This window comes from Anomalospiza imberbis, chromosome 11 (genome assembly GCF_031753505.1).
Source record: "Anomalospiza imberbis isolate Cuckoo-Finch-1a 21T00152 chromosome 11, ASM3175350v1, whole genome shotgun sequence".
In the NCBI taxonomy this organism is placed as follows: domain Eukaryota; kingdom Metazoa; phylum Chordata; class Aves; order Passeriformes; family Viduidae; genus Anomalospiza; species Anomalospiza imberbis.
Window position 1 is genome coordinate 14,106,398 of NC_089691.1, and position 22,961 is coordinate 14,129,358.

Genomic DNA, 22,961 nt, shown 5'->3' on the forward strand with positions numbered 1-22,961 from the left:
CGCCGGCCCTCCCCGTCCCACTGCGAAGAAGAGCCGGGACACTGCCCAAGTTAGAAAGTCACAATTTATTTCAAATAAACCACGGGCACACGTCTGGCAACCGTCTCCCGGGCGCTTTCCGCCGCCCCTGCCCCTCTCCGGTGCCTGCGAAGAAAAGCGAGGGGTGGGAGCAGTCCTGTGCCCTCCCACACGCCTCGACGCCGTCCCACAACCCCAAGCAGACCGGGGCCGAGAAAGGAATTCCCAGAACAAGTGCCTCATTTAAAAATAAAGTTCTATTTTTCACCTGCTTAAAAAGTCTAAAATTTAGAGTGCAAGACTATAGTACAGAAACCTCCTGCTGCCCCGTCTGCGGGCGGGCACAGAGACTTCGCTGCGCAGGGCAGCAGTCATGCAGTTTATGGTGTCAGTAGAAAACGTTTTGTTACAGTCTGGGAAGCCTGAGGACGAACAGAGATGAGGCAGCCAATGCACTAACACAAGCGAAGCCCAAATAAAAGAGTACCAGGTGCAAGGACGGAGAAGTGTCGGGCTGGCGCAGGAGCTGGAAACAAGTGCAAAAAAGAAAAAGGAGAGCAAACATTCCACGTCTGTAGCAGTAATGCATCAAAGGGAAACTTGTACCTCAGAATTGATGACTCCTGAGCCACTTTTTATTACCTACATCCTTATAACCTTGCTAACTCAAAGAGGGCCATGTATTTATTAGAGGAGGGAAAAATGGTCTTCTCTTTTGGTGTTAAGGACACCCATTTCCTTCCTGTCACCTGCCTCTTGAGCAGTGTCATTCACCTTACACACAGAACCAGCAGCCCCTGTGCCCTGCACACTTTGTCTTGAAGTCCATGACTTTCTGTCCAACACCAATAGAGAAGTGGTCCTGCCTGGGCTGCAAAAGTAAGTCCTGTTGTTTTCCCAGAGTATGGCAATAGGATTTGTGGGTGCAACCCAGGGCTTTCACCATTTTCAGAAAGGATGTTTTGTTTAAAAATAAATGGAACTGTGACAAAGCTCTAGTTTCAGAAAACTGGAAAGGATTAGTGGGTGCACTGTGCAATCTTTATTACTGTTCCTCAGCCAACATCTCAGCAGCCTGTTCAGTAAGCCTTGCCACAGCTATATGGTCTGGTTTGTCTACAAACAAGGATTCACAGCAAAATATTTTGTGGGGGCATAGAAGAAGGAGGGAGGGAAGGAAGGAGGGAAGGAGACAAAACCTCATTCTCATTTAGCTCAAAGCTGGACAATTATGTAACAGAAATGAAAATTCTTTGGGATTGGGAAACTCCACATAGCTGCTCTGCAAAGGGATTAGGTGTTAAGATAGTTATGTTTAGACAACAAGAACAACAGCTTTTATCCTAATCAGTGCTTTGCACATTACATTTTTAAAGAATAGTTTAAACATTGGTTGTATTCACTGCAAACTGCTCGGTCTCAGCAAACCTTCCTCCCTCCACTATCCCTTCCCGTGGAAGCAGCATGCCAAGACAATCGTTTGGGAAGGGGAGAGGAAGACAGACTGACCTCTAGGATATATCATGAGGAGGGCACAGAGAGGCTGCTGCTGGGTGCAGAGTAAGGAATGAAATCAAGAGACAGTGGCTGGAGCAAGGCCAGATCTATCTCTATAGCTCCAGCCTCGAGGGGAGCCAGAACAGGAAAAGCAGGAACATAAGGAGCCATGGCTATGGAGAGCTCTTGCACAGCAAGCAGCTGCTCCCAGAAACCACAGACCCCTTCCCTGCCCTGCTCCCTGACTCCAGCCATCTCTCCACAAGCCTGCCCTACCCTCAGCTGCTTCTGCTGTAACACTCACTCCATGGCCAGCAGCTCCTCGCAGTGCATTCCCTTGTTCCCTGAGGATAGATCCCACACCAGGGATGGGAGGGAGGAAGGAAAAGGCCTCTCAGTTTGAAATCTTCTGCTGTGTACAACAAGCATGGCCATAGGATTAGCTCCTATGACAGCTACTCCTTGTTTAAAGTAATGCATCAGTCTTGATAAAATCTATGAGCCCAATTACACCTGCTGCAAATACCTGGGTCACATGTCTCAGGTACAAGAGGCTCCAACAGCAGAGTTGGCTTATTCTGACATGCAGGAATTTAGCACTTTTCCCCCCTCCAGTTTAATCTTTATCAAGTGACATTGCATAAGAACAATACAGGGATGTATCAAAGGCAACACTTCCAAATACAGCATAGAAGAGAATTCCATGAGTTCCCCACAGAGGTGAAAATTTCCTCAGATGAGACTCCAGCTGCACCTTGCTGGCTGCAAACAACAAGCTCCTGGTGCAAGTGACACAGATATCTGTGAAATCCTAATATATGGTCTGCTTCCTGTAGCAAACAGGCAAGAGTCAGCATTTAAGTAACTTTTTTCATGTTAACCCCTACTAAGATGAACTAGGTTTTCATATTTTTATTTTAGTGTATATTTTACATTAGAAAAGAGAATGTTAATAAAAAAGCTCCACATGCTCCTAACAATCAATTTTCTGATAAGTTCCCACCAGCATCAATACTAATATACAAATAAATTAATTTTGCTAGTTAATTTTCTGCCTGGCTTGGTGCAGGCTCTGCACAATCAGTGCACCTGTATTCAAGTGCCTGTCCACATTGCCAACACGTGCCAGGGAGTGTGTTGAACATAATCTTTCCTCCTCATAATGTAGTGGTGTTTAGTCTCATTTTGATAAATGAGATCAATTTTTCTCAGCCATGCTACCCAGCAGGCACAAATAATCTTTATCAGGCTGCATGGCACTGTTATAACATGGATTCTTTCACTCTGCAAAAGCCCCAAGCCTTGAATAACAACTGTATGCTACTACTCCCTCATCACTCACTTTGGCAATACAACATCCTCCCCACAAAAACAAGTAAAGCAAAAATCTACATGGAAGACCTAAATTCATCAAATGCAGGATCTGATTTCTCTCAATTTCTCTCAAACTCAAGCATATCCCCCAATGTTAACCCGGTCTGTCTCCTATAATTCCTCTGTTTGCTTTTGTTTGTGTAGCTGGATTTTGCACAGCTGATTTACAAGAAAAAGAGATGTCACATGTGATCATACTGAATCACGGCCACTGCTGGTACTGTCAGACCAGACACAGCAGCACCCTTAACACCAGCCACTCTCCTCATGCAATGCCAATGCTGCAACACCCTGGTTAAAGGAGCATCGGAAAATCTAGCTGAGATATTTTTAACCTCCTTCAGTGACTAGGAGGATATTTGGGTCAGAGGAAGGGAGAAGGAAAGGGGAAAAAGCCCATTAAATTTACAAGCAGATTAAGGAAAAACACTCCACTGCCAATTTATTTTTAAAAAGGGTTTTGTGTTATTCTAAGGTTTGTCTGTATAATTGTACAACCGTTGAAAATTACATAAACTGTAATGATCTAACACTATTAACAGCCATTCAGAAAAAATCTCCCTCCCCTTCTGAAACCATCAAGGGCAGGAGGGAAATGGCCCAGGAAATATGCCAATCTGAGCTCTGGCCTCTAGCCTGGCAGAAACAGAAACAGAAAGATAAGAGAACAAACTGGACTAAGAGGTGGTGTTTGCATGTGTCTGAATTGCAAGGGGAGGGGTGGCTTTGTCCTTGGCTGTGTTCTCCCAGAGGCAGTGCCTGCTTATCCCAGTGAAGCTACCATCACTTCACTCGCTGCTCTCACCCCTGCACTGTCACTTTCTCCTCTCTTATGTGTCATGGAAGTCTTTCAGCAGGGTCCTCCGTCTCTGCTCTGCTATGTGCATCTGATTCTCTAAGTCCTGGTAAAAGAGAAGGTACAAACTGTTAGCATAAAATCCCTGGAGAAGACCTCATTTTCCTTAGGGGGACGTGAAACTCCACACTCTGGATTACAAGATCCCAGATACTCTTCCTTTTTATGTGGGCTCCCTCTGCAGTTACCCAGCACCTGCTCTGTCTAAAATGCTACACACTTAAGAAACCTGCTTTTCATCAGAAGGCTGCATGCAGTCTCCTCCAGAACTCTGTGGGACTTTTTTCATTTTGCAAGAATCCCTGCAGCCCTCCCTCCTCTCCCCCAAGGCAGTGAGCACCCTGCTTCTACATCATCTGCTGGCTAAAGGTGGTTTCTGGATCTAGTTTCTCAGAGCCCTCACTTGACAGCCTTAGTGCTCCTGCAGAAGTGTTAAGTCCAAGAAACAAAATCTGGGCAACAAGCTCAAGCAAGCAGAACACTCACCCCTCTGTCATAGCTGTCTGCTCGCTCCACCTTCCATGAGAGATTTTCAATTTCAGCTTCCAGCTGGGCTTGCTGGTATTCAAACTGCAAAGAGCAAAATAAGAGACATCAACAAGAAACTGGTTTAGTGGAGCAGTTTCATTACACTTGAGGAGCAGACAAATGTGTTCTGCTGACACCAGTGCTGGCAGAGCAGGTTTGTGTCTCCTCCTTATCCACCTTCACCTAGATGGGATCACCCCTTCTGGGCATTTCTTGTGTAAGCACTCCCCAACCTGCATCACTCAAAATTAACCCAGTCAGCCTAAAAACACTGCACATGGCAAATATCTCCTAATTCAGCTTATTTTGCCATAAACAGGTCACAAGATGCTCTCATAAGTAGCTCTGCAGGCAGAGTGAAGGGATTGTTAACCACTGCTGGGAGCAGCAACTTGTTCCACAGGCACAGTCAGATCCAGAAAAGAACATCTATTGACAGACTTAAAGAACACATGATGCCATGAAGAAAGATTCTATAACAGGTTTTACAGGACAGCTGAGTCAAAGAAAAAATCTTCACTGAATTCAAGGTTATTTTTGCACTTTTTCAGCCCATGAAATGCACCAAGCCAGCAAGGAACTTATAGCAGGAATAAAAAGCAAAGCTACCCCCTGATCCAAGGAAAAGCTCTCCTCCAGCAGCTCTTCACAGGAAATATGGCCCACAGCATTGTGATAAATCTTACCAAGAAATAAATGCACACTTCCAGCCTCAAAACATTCTGGATAAATGGCTTGTTAGTGAAAGTGCAGTGAAGTCCCCTGGGAAAATAATGTAATGTATAAGAGGACAGAGCTGCTAGTCGACTTGAAGTGAAGAAGAAAGGTGCAAACCCACCTATTTATCCTGTCCTTACCTCAAACTCAGGACTAATATTTCAGACACTGCCCAGCTCTGGAATTCAACCTAGCATGCTGCCAGCTATACTCCAAAAGGTTATCAGCAAAAAACGAGGAGAACATCTTACCAGCTTCTTTCTGGGTCCAGACTCCATGTAGTAGGCATATGGATATGTGTACTGCAGGGTGTAACGACACTGTCCAAGAGTGGGAGGAAGAGAGAGAGAAAAAGACAGGAGTCTCAGTCTTGGAAGCCAGCAGAGTCATATTTATGCAATCACTACAGGCTAAGAAGCTACCTCCTGACAACTGGAAACTTCCTGGTAGAATTTCCTACATATTCCTTGGAAAAACTTGTGCAGGTCTGTGTATTGTGGAGTGGGACTTCACAGGGGTCACTTCTAGATGATTTTTGGTTTGTTCATGTCCTACACCAGAAGTACTGTCCCACATAACCACAACTCTTAAATTTCTTTCCTTAGTGTTATGAATTTAGCATTCTGGCATGTATTCTCTTTGCTAAGCCAAACAAGAGACAATTACCCACCTTTGCAAGTAGTTTTGCAGCATTCTGTAGATATTGCCAATCTATCCACGTTCCCAAGTTATTCATAACTCTTTCTTGGATTTTCTCCTGGATTCGTTGGTATGTCTGTGCCTCCAGCTGTAGGCTTTTATTGTGATTCTCCCACTGCAAGAGGTGGGGAGACAGGGAAAGGAAAAAACCAGCATGAGAACAGAGTACTACTGATGTAAAAGCACAAGCTCTAGCAAGCAGAAATTGGAGTGGGACAGGAGTCTAGCAAGGCAAGACATGCTGTGGGAAAGTATGGCAAGGCAGCACCTCCGGTAGCAAGTGGTGGAGGCTGTAGACAACAGACTGACAGCAGCAAGAACCGGGAGCAAACCCAGCTCCTCCGAGTGGGAATGCCCTCTGGTCACACAGTGACCTTGTGTCTAACAAGGGGGAAAGTCATGGTGATTCCTCTACTTAAAGGATTTCTATAGGAAGGTCAAGAGATTAAATTAACATTTGACATGGGCTCAGTGTATTCCAGTATCCATGTGCACATTGTAAACATGGCTATTTCCCAAAGCCTGTTGGTCTGGAGAGCCAGGAATGAAGGCATTTATTTTATGACAAGACTTGGCTCATGTTGTGAAGAATAAACTCATTTTATTGGGGAAACTGAAATGCAGCAGTATTTAACCTCTACCACATTCTCTTCTAGAGATACTGCTGTAGAGTTGCTCTGCATGGCCAGGTGCATGGAGCCTGCTGTGTGGACAGACATGCTCTGATGGCAACTTTTAAAAATGTGACTACATGAAATTTTAGTAAAAACTTTGCTACAGCCAATGGAGCCTTGAACATGGTACAATTTATTTCGTTTTTATCTGTATAAAGACATACTGCAAGGAACAGAAGTTCCCCAGTCCTGAAAGGAAATGACTGGAGCAATATCTATCTACTGCAGCAGCACTCAGCCTGCAGATATATGTCTGCATGGTACAGTGGCACACAGGTAATACTGATTTTCTCTAGCACAAGGGAATATAGGAGTGAATACAAATTGCTTTGGGTGTGACATCACCGGTTTGGATGGGACTTTCAGGGCAGGATTTTGAGTGAAAAACAACAGGGTCTGAAAATTCTGCAGAGATTCTCTTTGGGCAGTTTCTTGCATGGAGATTGCTGGCAATGACCTTTGCACCAGGCAGGGAGCATTAAAAGGCTACAGCAGCTCTGGCCAAGGAGATGTCTCCTACCCTCTCAAAATAGAACAAGTACTTCTTAAGGGCCTCCCTGGCCTGTGCTTGCTGACTCTGGTTTACAATATCAGGATTCTCTTTGTACCGACTGCATTCGTAGTACTCGCTGCCGTGAGTCTTCCAGTCTCCCAGACACATCCAGCAGAAGTCTGCAGAAAACAGCAAAAAACCCACTGTGATGCACAGAAAAAAACCTCTGAGAAAGAAAAGCTTCAGGAGACAGAGCCCATCTGTGTTCAAATATTTCTGCTAAGCCAAGAAACACACACATTTTGTATCATCTTGCAAAACAGAACTCAACAGTGAGCCAAAAATACCAGCCTGTCTTGAAGATTTTACTTGCGCAGCCTCTCCTTCAACTATGGAAAGTAAATCTTGAAGTTCTGCATCCTGTACACCAAAACCACTGGGCAGAACTGCACTTGCACCCTGCACATACTGTCACTCTGGGTTAGAGAAGAGGCTGCCAGTCTCTTTTGTGAGTTGCACCCTCCCCACCATGGGCACACTGCCCCATGCAAACCTCAGTCTGAATAAAACATGAACATTCGGATCCAAAAGTGAACTAAGTAATGCAAAAGAAAGTCTGCCCTCAGTCCTTTCCAGGAGGGAACAACTCAGGTAACATCAGATGTCAGTGGCTTATGACACTTCGAGTTAGAAGCTGCTGAAATAGGAAGAAGGCAGAGTAAAGAGAGCAATAGGAAAAGTAGCAAAACGTAGCAATTTTCTGATTTCAGAGCGAGGCTTTGAGTGTTCTGCTGCAAAGGAAAAAAGATGGAGATTAAGTTGCTACAATAAGAATCCCTTCTGTGTTACTTATGATGAGACTGAAAACTGTAATTCCCAAGTCCATCAGCCTTCTCGAGTGCTAAGTCACCATGGTATCTTGGCACTTGGCTGCTGCTCCCCTTGTCACAGAGCTCCACCAAAGCACATCCAGTGCTGCCAAGAATCCCAAAGCAAAGGAAATGAGAAGACAGTCATCTTTAATCACCTTCCCAATAAGGTTCTGATATTACAATAGCTTCCAGTGGTACACTTAACTCGGAGGGCTGAATACAGCTATCTCACTCCAAGGCAACAGAAATTAATTCTGCCATGAAAAGGTAAGTGCAAGAACAGGCTGTCATTTTGTAGGGCCACACAATGGGCCAAAGACACTCAGGCTGCCAATTGCACAGGAGTAGACTGAGAAGTTCAACACCTGCTGTTACACATAATTCACAACTCCTGCGGTTTCATCTGAGTTGAAGCTCATTATTTCCATCACTAAGCAGAAGGACTTAAGCTGATCTGAATAAATGGCTACATTTGACAATATTTTCAGCTGATTACAAATACAATTATATGGAAAGCTCTCCTGTGAGATGTATTCCACTGTTAATATTCTGGAGACTTCTCTATCCAATAGACATGTCAGGGGCAAAAGCCAAACCAGCACTGCAGAACTCAGCTGAGATTACAGCCAGTGGGGGGAAAAAAGCTATCACACAGAAATCTGTAATTAATATCCTGTTCAGTTTTTACTAGGGAGAAAATATTTCAGCCTGTGTTCACAATTTGTCTTAATATGACAAAAAAAAAAAAAAAAGAAAAAAGAGAAAAGGGATCATTATCACTGACAAACATTGCAGAGAAACCAGCTTCCATACCAAACTTACCATGCTTGCATTTGGAACATTGCTGAAAAAGAAGAGACAAGAGGCATTTGGTTAGCAGAAAGTGTGGGAAAAATATTCCACTTAGAACAAGGGAGGTTTGACGTGTTCAGGGAATTACTCACCATGTGATTGCAGCCTCCATTCTTTTCAATACAGATATTGCACTTGGGACACTGAGGAAACAGACACAATTGTTAGATCCAACTCTAGCAGCCTTCTGAAGAATGACAGCACTTGTGTGATTATTCCTCTCTGCCTTTTTTCTTAAAAATATGCATTCATGGATGAGAAATATTATATGAGAATATTAGCATTTATACCCTGCTTCCCACCAGTTCCTGACAGCTTCACTTAAAAGACAGCAGAAAGGCAAAGTCAGTAAGTTGCACTGCAGCACTGGACTGTTTGCTCAAGAAAACAAATTTACTGTTGTTATTCCATGTAAAACTGAAGGTCTTGCTGAGTTACCACTCTGCAGTTACTCAGGCACTGGGACACAATTAGTTCATGTATGACAGTGTATCAGAGCTACTTTGGCTACAGATAATTGTCACTATTATTCTACCTTCAGCAGCCACTAACAAATGACATCTCAGCTATCTGCAGAGAATCTGCCTAACCACAGGAGAGCTGCACACACCCCCATCCACAGATACCCTGGAGTGTCCAGATATATTTTTTGGGCTGCATAGGTAAAAAGGAGGAAGTGAGTTTTGTTACTTTGTATAAATTTTCATGTCAGGCAAAATGTATGCCAGGACAGTGCTCAATAAAATAGAATCTTATTTCTACAAACAAGCATAGCAGAAACAATACCATCACCATGCTGACACCTTCTCCAGAGGAGGAATGGAACTTGAAATCTCTGGTCCATCTAAGTACCCCCTTTCCAAACATAACTGAAGCTTGCAGCTAATCACCACTGTCACAATTGCCACTAGCCATGGTAGCACAAATGTAGCCAAAAACTGTTTTGAAGGCCACAAAATGCCCAGAAGACATTAAAAGTTCCAATCTCAGATGGCTAATTTAGAGCATAAAGATAATATATTTATACAACAATTCTACAGTAGGTAGGCTAGCGTGCAGAATATGTAATACTATTTCTTTGTCTTGGGTCTAAACCTACTAGAAGTACTCCATTGTCTAATTTACAGACTTCAACTACCCCATTTTGCAGTCTTTGCCAAATCAAGACATTTTCCCTCGTCCTCCAGTTCACAGTACTGCACAAATCTTTTCAGGCTTAAACACCACTGGTGTCTTATTTGGTACTGACTTTGCACTTATGACAGCCTCTGCTTCCATTTTAAATACATCTCCACTGATTGTTTCAAAGTACCCACAATTCTTTTGCCTGTGGGAGGACAGCACACTTGGCAGTCAAAGACATTCACACCAGGTCTGGAATAAGGACCACCAGGTCCTTACTGCAGGAGGGCAGCTGAGCCTCCCACACACAGCATTCCCAAGGCATTCAGCTGAGTTATATCACTGCCATAGGGATGTGATTAGCTCACATATGACAGTAGCTTCTGACAGAAGCTTCTTGACAGTCCCTAGGGAGCTGTGAGGATTTGTAGTCTGCAAAAAAGGAGAACACAATGCTATGTGTGTATAGAATTACATGCTGGTTTCCAGGCAGGGCTAGAGGACAAGAAATAACATGCAGGTGCCTGTCCTTACGTCTTTAGTGTGAGCACTGATGTAGTTGGCTGTTTCAGAGTCATCTGCACACTTGGTGAGCCATTTCCGAATGGTAGCGCAGTCTGTGGGTGCGTGGTACATCTGCCGACACTTAAAGCTTAAAAGGGGGGAGAAAAAAAGAAAAAAACCATATCAATTTCTACGGAAATGACTCAAGGATTGAGGTTTTCCTGACCAAAATCTGGGGGCCCAGTAAGGGATGGAAATGCTCTTGTGTATTAGTAGAGTGCGAAGACCAAAACTGAACTCCAATTCCCCTTCTTCTTGTGTAAAAGCCAGAGTGAGGATGGAAGTGAACCCAGGCCTGACAAACCATGTGTCTGAGGGTTGACGTGTCCCTTCCCAGAGCCCACCTATGTCTCCTCTAACATGACTGCAGAGTTCTGGGGTGGACCAGTCACTTAGAAGTATCCTGACTCCAGTGGCAGATATCAGGCACCTGTATTAGCATGACTGGACAACCCCAGGTGAGTAAGGGCCATTTGCATGGAGATACCAGAAAGCTGGGTCTCTAAACTGGGAGTAAAATGTTTTTAATAAACTTAAAAACTCAATTCCAGCAGATAAGCAGATAAGAGGTTATGATCCATGATTATTACCAGACTTTATATCAATCACTGTGTCTGCAGGAAAATTTTTAACCTAGCCAAAATGTGAGAATGCTAAGTTTGTAACCCCTTGGTTACTCAAGTTGTGTTCCCTGGTTGTCAGAACACCCAAGCTCCCAGGAGTTTAGGAAGCAAGGGGACATCTGACCACCTGCAGAAGTCAGATCACAAGTGTCCAATTACTCAGGCTAACTCAGGTTACAAACAACTCTAGCAAAGCATTTCAGATACTTCCACACACCAAAACTGTTGGCAAGCAAAAAGATTGGCTCTGAGGACAGCACGCACTTTCCCTGTGATCTGTAACCTTGTCTGTTTCTTACCAGAAGACCTCATTGCAACGATTGCACTGCACTCGCCGGGCTTTTGGCTCTTGTACCTGTATGACCATAGGGCAATCTGCACCAGGACACAGCTGCAGCTGGTAATGGCTCTGTGGACACAACAAGGGAGTAAGATCAGCAGTGGGTGCAGGAGACCATTACCTGTTCAACTTTAACCATTCCTATCCTCAAAAACATACAAAGCAGTTATTTTGTATTAAAAATGAGTGGAAAGTGTCACCAGGTCTTGTCTATCAGAGCAGATCCTGCATTTCCTAGTATGGAAGAGGTTTGTTAGTTACTCACAGCTTCTTTAGGGAATTCAAATGGACAGTTACAAACTAAGCACAACAAACAAAACCCCACGAAGACAGTAAACAAACTATTTCACTCCATTTGAGCTCTTTCCCCATCTTCTCCTTATCTCCCAGAAGCTATTCAGCTGCTTTCCCGTGGTGGCCATTTCTTCCAAAAGGGTCTCTTATTCAGAAGAGGTGGCACCATGCTTTCATATTGCTTTGCTGCTTTTTTAGTGTTCCCTGTCTGTTCCCAGTTGTCAGAATACTCCTGCATATTTAACCTTAACAATTGCTGCTTTAATTTCAAGAAAGCTCACATCACATGTAATTGAGCAAGCCAATTCAGCTGGACTACCCTAAGTTGAGGAATCTATTTTTCTGAACCTAAAAATATTTATGTAAGAACAAGAAGGACTAAATTAATCAGATTGAAGTTTTGAAATTCTCAGCTGCACCACTCTGAGAATTCTGAAGCACCAGCCAAGGAGTTAGTGGATGACCTTACAGCAGAATTTACTTTGGCAACCTGCTAGAGCATTCTGTCAGTGAGGCTGTCCTACAGAAGCAGCCACATCATGCCTATTGAGGACAATTTTGCTGCAGTTACTGCAGTTCTAATCAAAAATGCAAGACACTTCAAATAAAATTTCTGCAAGTCATTGGTCATTTGACCCAAGGTATTTTAAAACAGAAAAAATCTACTACCTCCACATAGTCCCTGAAGAGGTAGCGCCTGTATTTGTCTTTCAGCTCTTCACTAGGCAGCAATGGAAACACAAAGTCTTCTGGTGTCCGGAGTAGACAGTCTTGAGCCATGCAGGACACCCCTGAGAGGAGAAAGCAACATCTTAGAACAGTGCAGCTTATACTAAGGGGTGAATGCACAGAGAGAATTCAACACAGTTTCCTCGGTGCCATCTGTTGTTGTGGCAAGAGGGATACAACTGTGAAACAAATCAGGGCTGCTGAAAAGCTGAAGCCCAACTGTCTTCACCAAAAAATGACAGGGCACATGTGCATCCAGGACCAGTGAGTGCTTCAACCAGTATTCACAAGGTCAGATACTTAAATTAGAAAATTACATGTTACTGCCATGCCAACATGAAAGACAGGCTTGGAAGAGCCCAAAGCAACTCTGGCAACTACTGGCTTCTCCCCAACACAAAGGGAACAGAAGTTTGCATCCACAAGCACTGCAGGGGCATTGCAACAGTACATCATCACAGATGCAAATTCTATTCAACAGATTTGCAGTTTCTAACTTGTTACAGTCATGCTCTTGACTCATCAGAATGGCCAGTGGGGCAAATACAGACCCAGCACCGCATCATCCTGAACTCACCGACTCCAACACCATCCTTGACGAGCACTGTACAGTGCTGCTCCCAGCAGCTGCGACAGAACTGGTGCTGACAAGCCAGGGAGAGCAAGTTCTCCTTCCGGACAAACTGCATGCACACTGCGCAGTGGTGGGAGGAATGTACCATTGCCTGGGGGAGAGACAAATCAGCTGTGCAGTGAAAGCATCCCAGACCTCCCAGAGCATTTTCAGCTCATCCACAGACACCTGCATCACCCTCTCTGTGACAATGGTCTCCACGGAGGTCCAGGCCAGAACAGGTTCATAAGCAGCTGGTGTGCTACGGTGCTGCACTGCCCCAAACAGTCAGTCCTTCTCAAGAACCTCATCTCGCAGAGCACAAGCTGACAGTCACTGAAGAGTTTCTGCCTCTCCTCTAGTGCTGCCCAGAACTCCCGTTTACTTTTCTGGTTCTTACTCTCACCTTGCTTGAAATATGTCATTGTGTTAGTCCTTCCCTGGGTTTTCTGATATTCTTTGTTAGCTGAGCCAGACTATCTCCACAGGCTCTGGAGGGCAGCTGTCACTGCAAACAGACTTAGCAATGCCCTTTTACCAGACAGTAATTTAGGGTAAAGGAAGACGCAATTGTAGGGTGTTTATATGGAGAGGAAAGGGAATTCACAAACTATCACCTCCCATCTCTTATCTTCTACCTATGCTACATTTGGCAAAACAGGCATCGTCCCTTCAGCTGAAAAGGATTAAGGGGTTTTATTTCAAATCATGCAGAACTGCTATTGCTTCACCAAACCACTGAAAGTAGTCTGGTTTCCCGCTATGTAGTGCAGAGGTGATCCCTAGACAACAGATCCAGCCTTCAACACATCTCTACTCACCCCTGGGACCTGCAGAACTAGGTCTAGCGCAGCATCATCAAAACCATGGCTCTACAAAGCTGTCAGCTGCAGTTTATGTTCCAGTTTTTCCTTTCACAGAGAAGTCATATAATCACTTTGCTACTCGTGGAGAAGCTGGTGTAAGCCTGCCATCAGTTTCCAGGCTGGCCTCTGCACACTGGAGACGTGGAGCAGCAGCACCATGATACACAGCTGCATGACTGACAGAGCTTGATCCATGGCATGGCCACATGAAAGAGGAAGTAATACAAATTTGTTCTAAGTGGCCTCACTTACAGACCAGAACAAAATTCACTGAGTCTGTAATGGCACTGATAGCCTGGATCAGCTGCTCAGCCTGAAGAGCACATGTGCTACCTCAAACTCTCGCAACTGCCTCTCTGAGCTCGCCACTACAGCTTCTCCCGACGGAGTCAGTCCCTCTACAGACACTCACTATGAGCATCTGTCCCCAGAATCATTCTGCACTACGAGCTGAAGCACAGAGCACCTTGCTCTAGCACACACTGACTGTAATGAATTGCCTAGCAAATCAGGTTTAACTTAACCTTTTAACCATATTATCTTTCTTCCTAAAATAAAATCACAGTTTGTAGGAGACGGGAGAAATTATTAATAGCTCAAAACAACTAAAGTGTGGGTTTGGGTGGGGGCAGGACAAGTTCTGTGAAGCTGGGGTGGTCACTGCTCCATATCCCACCCACTGGAGCCTGGAGCCTGTGGTCCAGGCCCAAAGTGGATCAAGCCACTGGACCACTGAAAGCCCCACCTGTGGGGAGGGACCAGAAAAAAGGCCATAACAGTGTGCAGCCTTGATGAGTCCCACTGCCTTGGACCTTACAGCTAAGATTGACTGGATCCAAGGTGGTCACTATTATCTCTCTCTTTTCTTTCTTTCTTCTCCTAACTTCCTTTTCTTGAAATCTGGATGGATTAGAGTTTGCTAAGTCAGTGCTTTGCCTTACTTTAATTGGATGTTGCTTTAATATTTGCCAAGTCCTTTATGGTTCAACGTTTGTAAGTAAAAGTTTGCTGTTCAGCCTCCTGAAAAGTTTGTTGTCTTCTTCTGCACTCTGCCCAGAGGTATCAAAGTACCTAAACCCCTTTCAAACACTCATTGAGAGAACTCAGGGTGTGACAGGTGCAGCGAGCTGGGAGTCCTTAATGGTGGTGAGGAGCTACTTTCTACTGGGACAACACACAGAGTGGTGGACAAAGAAAGTTGTTATTCAGCCAAAGCCAAATTTTCCAGCAGAGAGATTGTGCTAAAAAGTGCAATCTCAACTGCTACCTTCAGCTAGACTTGCTAAAGGATTATAAAGCTTGTCCAGCTTTGAATGGACAGAGCTGGGCTGAGGAAAATTGGTATTCTCTGACTGGTCTTGTGGAAAAAAGACAATATTTAGCAAAAAAGAAGAAAAAGAATTGGTAAGGGCAAATCCATAGTCTGCACACTTTTGGGAGCTGCTTTAAAAGATGCCCAAGGAGATAAGTACAGAGCTAAGCAATGAGATAAGGTGGTGAAGGGTCTTTGACTGAATTGGCTAAAATACTGCAGGTGACCATGGAGGCAGAACACAGTGCCCAGCAGAAAACACATAATGAGTTAAATGCTGAAAAGAGACTAACAGAAAATGTGCATATTTGATGAAATGAATCCCTTGTAATAGAAAGAATTACATTTGCAGATTGCCTGCTTGAAGGGGGAGGATTTGGGGAATGAGGTGGGGCTTTCCAGACTCACTAAAGAGATGGACCTTACTGACAATGATGTCACTTACCTTTATCCTTGGGAGGAGCTTGATACAGCAAAACGAGACCCCCAACCTCTCCCTAAACTCTGCCCACTTATAAAGACTGATGCTGTTTATGAGATGGAGTGTGAGGAGGCAGCACCCACTGCAACAACTAAACAAATACCTTATTCTGCAACTGAGCTGGCTCAGCTGCAAGAAAAATACAGCAGGCATGCAAAGGAAACTGAAACAGTATGTGTGGAGGATTTCACTGATGGGGGAGACAGCATAAAGCTGTTGGAGGATGAAACACAAGGACCCTAGGGTCCCAGAGTGTCCTTCACAATGCATAATGGCAGAGAGCCCCGGTCTCTGACCCAAAGGACAGCCCACTGGGCAGGAGGTTTAGACCCTTGGAGAGGGGAGAACCCATCTCCATTCCCACTCCAGCACTGGGTAATCTGACTGAGAGTGTGCAACAGGCTGCTTGCATCCAATTGATACACGAGAGGGGTCTTGCAATCTCTCAGTCTTCTCCCATGCTGTTGTTTGCCGAGCCAGAGAATAAATGCCCCTGATTAAATGACTGCCTGACTCATTGAAGCTTAAGGCAGCTGGTAACCTATGGCAGACAGGTAGGATGTGTTGCAAATGAAGAGTCAGACTGCTGTACAAAGGGCAAAGCTCAGGGATCCCATGGGTAGCCACAGATGCCCACGGCAAAGAACACAAAATTAACACCAGATGGAGAGTTCCTTCTTTTTAAAACCAGTCCAAGCGGGACTGGTCTCCTCTGGTCTGTCTCCTCTTACAGGTATTTAATGAGAAGATGACTGGCCATGAGAAGATGAAGTGGCAACAGGACTGAAGAGTTACACTGTTCTTCACTGCATCGATTATTTGCATGCATTTAATCTCAGTTTATATTTGTTTTGTCATGTTTATGTTTGTAATGTTTAGTCTCAGTTTTGCAGTATGTACAGAAGTTTGCCTCAAGCATTGCTTTGGGTTGCCACATTGGGTGAAAAAGATTCCTATACCACTTCCTACCTCCTGGGAGCAAAATATAAAGTAATTGTAAATTAAAGTAGGGAAAGTGCTCGGTCCAAACCCAGGACCCTGACTGAAATGACGTGCCAGTGGTCTCCATGTCGCCTGCCAAGGAGGTTGGAATGGCCCATTGCAGGGGGAATACTCAAGTGACAGCTGATACAAGACTTGGATAAATCTTGAAATACGCAGACTAATTTGCAGGTATGTCAAATTAAAAAGACTTTTTTCCTGGACTTTAGGCAGATGATTTGAGCCCATGAAGCTTACACGTCTGTCAGCTTAGCTTTTTCACTATCTGCTAGTTACAAGAGAGCTCAGATGACAAATCAGGCTTTTAAGATCTCCTCTCCCTCACAACCCTGAGTGCTTCCCAGATGTAGTATTTTATCACTCATAATCTGACACATGGCAATGTGTTCCTAGGGTAATTCTGCATTGTACCAAGACACCCACCGTGAATGAAATCTATAAACATGCAACAGGAAGTTTCTATTTAAAGTAGGGGGGGGGGGGAATATCTGAAGATCTGTGTAGCCCTGGCTACGAAAAACAAGTTGTTGGTTCAAATATCAGCACTGACTGACTCAGCAGCAACACAACTCACTAGGAGATGTAGCTTAAGCATCCCTGAGCTGAGGACTGCAAATAGATAAAAAAGGTAAAAGAAAAAACAAAAAAAAATTTAAAATCTGTTCCAGACACAGACAAGCTCTGCTCACTCTGTGCAGCCAGAACTTCCTTTCAGTGTCTTTTTACAGAGAACAGAATCAGAAGAGGCAGCCAAGCCCATGCACTCTGCTCCTTCCATTGTCTGCCATCACTTGTGCCAAAAAATGATCCTAATTTTCTTGAAGAAAGTAATTCTTGAACACTACCTGCAAGCCAACAGCAAAGCTGCTATTTATACATTAGAGACCTCTTGAATGCATTCTCGTTCCAGAAGTAAACCCAGCAATGAATCAGGGTGTCAGACCAGAGTTTGCAAAGGGTTAACATTGGACAGAGGATGCCATTAGTAATGCAATCCCCCACGCGGGGGTCAGAGGTGTCTGCCAAGGGAACAGACGGGATAGTTCGCATACTTACATGTTTGGATGAGGTGGGCTGAACTCGAGCTTCTACTAGCAACTGGGCAGCATTAGACTTGTGCCTGAAAAGGCAATTGAAGAATGATCAAATCAAGTTCTGAATATATTTCGCATTGTTAAATTGATCCTTCTTGCCTGAATAAACAGTCGTCTCTGTGCAAATAGTAGAGTAGGTTTCAACAAGGAAAGTGGAAATGCCTCCAGTGTGAGGCTCCTTCATATGAGCTCCCCTCAACAAAACTTTGTGAGAGTTTACTCAGAACCAGGAATACTACTTCTCCTGGTATTGGATTAACATTTCCCTTATACATCTTCATGAATATTTTTCTACAACTATCTCCCTCCCCTGAAAAATTATTTTTAAGCCAAGATTTTCCATCAACTCTCCTAGAGTAGTCCTAAGCCACTGTTCACAATAACACACACCAGTGAGGCTCCGAACTGTCTTCCTATTCCTCTGTAAAATTAGGCTGTCGTGGTTAAGTCTCACTTTAACTCCAGACTGTTGTCTAGTTAAGTAATTACTCTGTGGCAGATGAGCACCCTTTAGGCATATGAAGCTGTCTATCAGCAGCCATAGAATTAAACACATTTTGCTGTTTTGATTTCCTTTGCAGATGAATGTTTGTATTTCACTGAATTCAGAAACAGCAGCATCACTGTTGTGGCCTTGCTGTAAGTACTCCCTCCTCACCAGCACTTCTTAGTTGTACTAGTGAGCTTTCTTTTGACAATGTCATTTTGTACCAAGAGAGAAGTTTGAGGACTAGATCAACAGGAGAACAATTTGCAAATTCATCACTTTAGAAGTAAACCCTTCCCCAAATTTCCTCTTGTTTAAGTCTCATCAGTTAACCTGCATGATCACCACGAGCTGCTATGCAGGAATCTCACCCTCCTTGAACCCCAGAGAAAAGCTTTCACAGGATACAGGGTAACCAAGGAGGCAACAGCATCCACAGAGAGGATGCATTTTCCATACGTTCTCTGGATGAAGTTGCTGGCTACAGGGCCAAAAATGTCTGGACAGAATGAGTCAAGCTGATATGCTCTCTATTTTCAGACAATGTTCAGTTCTGAGCCAGTATTCTGTGGTGGGGCTGCCAGCCAGCAGTGCCTCCCAACGCACTTCCCGCGTGTGATGTTTGGGCCGAGTCCGAACCCTCTTTCTGAAATCAGTTGGAGGGCGTTGTTACAGTGACACTGACCAAACAAGGGAGCTGCAGTGCTCAGTTCTCTCACTTTATTTTCTTCTGCTCTCCAAATGCTGGCCAGCTTAGGAAAAAAACATCACTTAACATCAAAAGGAACAAAAACTTCAGTGTGAATGTACTACTAAAGACTACATCAGTATAGGGTCAGTGCTCCTTTATGATTTACAGCTCCTGTGTTCAAAGCAGAACATAGGTTAACTCTATGTCTATTAAATAAATATAGATGCAACACTCTCAATCTGCTATCTCAAAATTTAATATAAATCTATCTAGAGGGTTCCTAGCATAAAGGTAATTCCTAAACTGAAAGGCATTTACCACTACTACCCTCTCCCTGTTTAAAAATTTCTTACAGGCAGTGCAGCCTCAACAAATCAGTAGCTTTCCTCTGCTCCCTAAAATGGACTGTGTGTCCTGCTTCCAGGTCCAAAGACTCTTGCCAAAAATACCTATGGAGCACCCTGAGCGTTTCTACAAAGCCAGGGGGAGAAGAACTAAGCACAGATGAGATAAGACTATTTACACTTACCTTTCCAAAATCTCTGAGATTTGCCAGTGGAAACTAACTAATACTAGCTTTGCAACAGCATGTGATACCTAGATGGAAAATAAAAGAAAAAAAAAAGGTCAAACTTTGCACATTTTGAAGCCACACCTCTGCTTAGGAGTATGATTTTCATATAAAAATTGTACAATCTCAGTACAATACCCCAGTGATAATCAATTCACATTAAATTGTTAGACATGATGCTCAAAGCCAATAACATCTGCAATACAAAAGCTGGAATAAGTATGGGTGTACCAAAAACTAACTCGTGTACTTTGTTACAACAGCACAGAGAGGAAGGAATCAGGAATGCACTGGATTAGCTTAACTGCTCATGGAAGCCCCACATCCAGCCCTGACTGTCACCACCACTCCAGAGGGCCACACTAGACTGCAATCAGGGTCCTCACCAAAAATGCAAAATAGGAACCCCAGGGCAGACAGATACCCCTTACTGAGGTGGAGAAGCAGCAACAGGCTGCAAATGCAGGCAAACTGTAACAGCAAAGGGTATGGAGAAAATACAAAACATTTTGCCAGCCCTTCACTGTAGAGAAGAAAGTTACATGCTGGAGTGGAGAGGAAGATAGAAAACTACTGTGACAGGGCTTGTTTCCATGCAAAGCTGCTTGCATTACGTGGACTTTTGGCAAACACTAGCACAATCCCTGCTAGCCTGAGCACCATCAGATACTGCAACATGACATTTAAAGTCATGCTACAAGGGTACAAGCAAACAAGTTCTCCTTCATTTTACATATTAGTTTATTTCAGAAGAAAACAGATTTCTCTGCTTGCACAAAAAGACTCCTACCCACCAAGACGACAGACATCTGCTGAGCTGATAGACCTTCACCCTGCTTCTCAAGCCCTTCAGGTCCTACAGTTCAAACAAAGCAGGTGTCCTCCAAACAACAGACCCTTTCCAGGGGAATTCAGAGGGCTGACGATGCCTGTCTTCTCACTGCTATTTGCGCTAGGAAGCTCCTGGGCAAGTTCAGTGTCTGCACATTCTGCATTCTCACCCTCTGACACCAAAGGGCTCTGCCTCCTGCACTCCAAGATGAGCTGTCACCAAGGCATCTCTCTGCTTTGCTCACAGAAAACAACTCCTTCTGTTCTAGCTGCAGGAAAAGTTGCCTTTTTTTTTCTGCTAGAGAAGCTGTCAGTCCCAATCATTGGCTGAAATGCCACAGGCCTTCTTGAACCCTGCTACAGGTGAATTATAGGATGTGATGTAGTAGAGACAGCACACCAACAAAATCTTGGAAGGAAAAACAGCAATGAAAACAGGCAAGGAAAAACTCCTACAAAAACAGTCAGGCTCTGCACACCTAGAAGCAGCATATTCATTACTCTCCTATGTCAGCCCTGCTGAAGAGGTGCAGTTTCACAACACAACTGACCTATTGCTGCGACATGATACCGCCCGGATCCTGCACTGGCATTTTTCAGTGCTGGACAGTTTGGTCAGTGAATTAAACCAGGGCAACACCAACACACAAAGCAGATGTGGTGTTTAATTGACTCTTATCCATCTCTACATTCTGATGTGTCCACTTTGCTGGCCACTAAGAAATCCCACTAACATAAGAGCGATTTTCAATATACAAATAACCCTTTTTCTAGGAAAACCAAAGCATTTAGCTCATGCTGTGCAAGGTCTGGCACGTCACCTTCCTCGACTTTAGCAGCAATGTGATGTGACCCTCTGAAAACAAAGGCTGCCAGGCAGCACCGCCTTCCCTCCCAGCACAGAAGCCTGTGATTAGATGGAGCGTGGCACACAGGGCTGCTGCTGCCAGCACACACAGTCTGCATGGAAGAAGTGACACTGCCAGCCTGGGATGGGTTGTTATCTTAAGCCCCCAGCCTGGCAGACCCAAACAGACACCTCTGACTTGTCTGTACAAGGAAAACATCTGCATTTGAGCCTGTAAAACAAACAAGCACCAGGAATGTGGTCTCTACAAGACTGGCTTCCTACAAATGCAAACCATACGCTAATGAATCATTCTTTAGCAGTAATGAAACTATTTCTCAGTAGCAGTAAGGAAGAACTGACAGAAGAAAACAAACTGCTGGACTTAAACGGGAAGCTGATTTGTAACATAGGAAAATGAGTATTTTTCAGTTGGATTTTCAGAGCCTGAGGTACAGCATTTGTTGCAGCATCACAATTCAATGGAGTTTCTTGTTCCCTGAGGAGCAGTCAAGTACATTCAAAATGGAAGATGGATGGAAAGAGAAAGACAAATACCAGCAGACATTTCTGAAATTTAACAAACTATCCTAATAGAATCAAATGCTTTTGAGCCAAATTATATGTCAGGCAAAATATGGAATTAATGCTCCAGAAGGATGCCAGACTAACAGATCTAGAAGAGTAACAAATCTTCTGTGACTATTCCTATTTAACTCCAACTACGAGCACTGACTGGATCAGCTTTAGTGCTAATTTTAGTACTTTCATCATAAAAGCACACAAGAATACAAAGCACACAAGAATTTAAAAAATAAAAATTTTCAATTCATAAAGCCTGATCCATGACATTAGACCACTTTCATAAAAGCCCTGAAGCAAAAAAATGTTTGATACGACCTGATCAGAGCGCATGTGATCTTGCAAAACAGAAGTCCCAGAATCAGACAGTTGCAGCTACAAATGCAGTCTTCTTGGCACAGAAGTACCAGTTCTTACAGATTAAAGATAGGTAACTTTCAAACTGTAAGGAAGAGGGATGGGAGAGGAGCAAGCGACTGATGACGCTGGGGCTGTGCCTGCTGAGTGGAGTCTCACCACATGCAATGTCCTGCTCACCGACAGCAAGGCTGGGAATTCAGAAGAATTTACAAACGTAAATACCATCAGGGCCCAACACTACTGAGGAGATTCCAGAAAACAAGCATGAGAAGAAAAACGAATGTTTAACAAAAGCCTGCTTCTACTGTTAGCAGCACTCCCCAGCCTCTCCTCAATGACTGTATACTCACAATGACTGAATGATTGTACCAAGTCAGCCAGTTCTTCCACAATAACACCCCAGAACAGTTGAACTATTTCTTTGTAAGCAGGAGCAAAAACATGCTGAACACAGAAAAATTCCATTGCAATCAGAAGTTTGGTCCATGTGTACATATTCATTATCTTACAGCACTGAAGAAGCAACGTGCAGAAGCTGATACTGCTGGCACACTGTCCAATGAAGCATTTCCTTGACAGTCAGAAGTTTCACCCAATGAAGTATCTCAAACTTTACAAAACATTTCAGAAAGAACACTGATTCTGTCCCCTATCAATCACCGGGTGCTACAAGATCTCAGGAACAGTAATGCTTTGTCTCAGACACAAAACACATTAAAAAAATTATGCCTCTGATAAATTATCTGCTTTGTTTAAACTTTCCTATTCTCATTTCAGAATCCTAAGAACCAAAAAAGGCAGTAACACAGCCCATTTGGTGTCCTGCTGGCAGCAGCTTCTTTCAGTGAAATACTTCTACAGACCCCAGTGCAAAGGGGAATGCTTATTCTATATGTTACACTATTTCAGTATTTGCCTGCAACCCATCAATTATGCCAGTGCTTCTATATAGCCTGACTTCTCCTGAACTCC

General features: G+C 43.9%; 1 protein-coding gene across 7 annotated transcripts in view; it reads right to left on the reverse strand.

Annotated features, from left to right (window-relative positions):
• ARIH2 (ariadne RBR E3 ubiquitin protein ligase 2) overlaps positions 1 to 22,961 on the reverse strand; it is a 46,151-nt gene that overhangs the window by 9,888 nt on the left and 13,302 nt on the right. For 3 of the 7 annotated variants that reach the window (XM_068202056.1, XM_068202062.1, XM_068202057.1), the window contains 13 exons: positions 19,328 to 19,395; positions 17,583 to 17,646; positions 12,830 to 12,977; positions 12,193 to 12,314; positions 11,189 to 11,298; positions 10,237 to 10,354; positions 8,673 to 8,723; positions 8,551 to 8,572; positions 6,884 to 7,035; positions 5,661 to 5,804; positions 5,242 to 5,310; positions 4,232 to 4,315; positions 3,306 to 3,791 (listed from right to left, as the gene is read on the reverse strand). In XM_068202056.1, the coding sequence (XP_068058157.1) occupies positions 3,720 to 3,791; positions 4,232 to 4,315; positions 5,242 to 5,310; positions 5,661 to 5,804; positions 6,884 to 7,035; positions 8,551 to 8,572; positions 8,673 to 8,723; positions 10,237 to 10,354; positions 11,189 to 11,298; positions 12,193 to 12,314; positions 12,830 to 12,977; positions 17,583 to 17,646; positions 19,328 to 19,395 (1,224 nt within the window). In that variant the 3' untranslated portion in view covers positions 3,306 to 3,719. Of the gene's footprint in view, positions 1 to 49; positions 545 to 3,305; positions 3,792 to 4,231; positions 4,316 to 5,241; positions 5,311 to 5,660; positions 5,805 to 6,883; positions 7,036 to 8,550; positions 8,573 to 8,672; positions 8,724 to 10,236; positions 10,355 to 11,188; positions 11,299 to 12,192; positions 12,315 to 12,829; positions 12,978 to 17,582; positions 17,647 to 19,327; positions 19,396 to 21,947; positions 21,971 to 22,961 lie in introns of those variants that run through there. The other 4 variants (XR_011003073.1, XM_068202059.1, XM_068202058.1 and 1 more) reach the window with 3 other exon arrangements.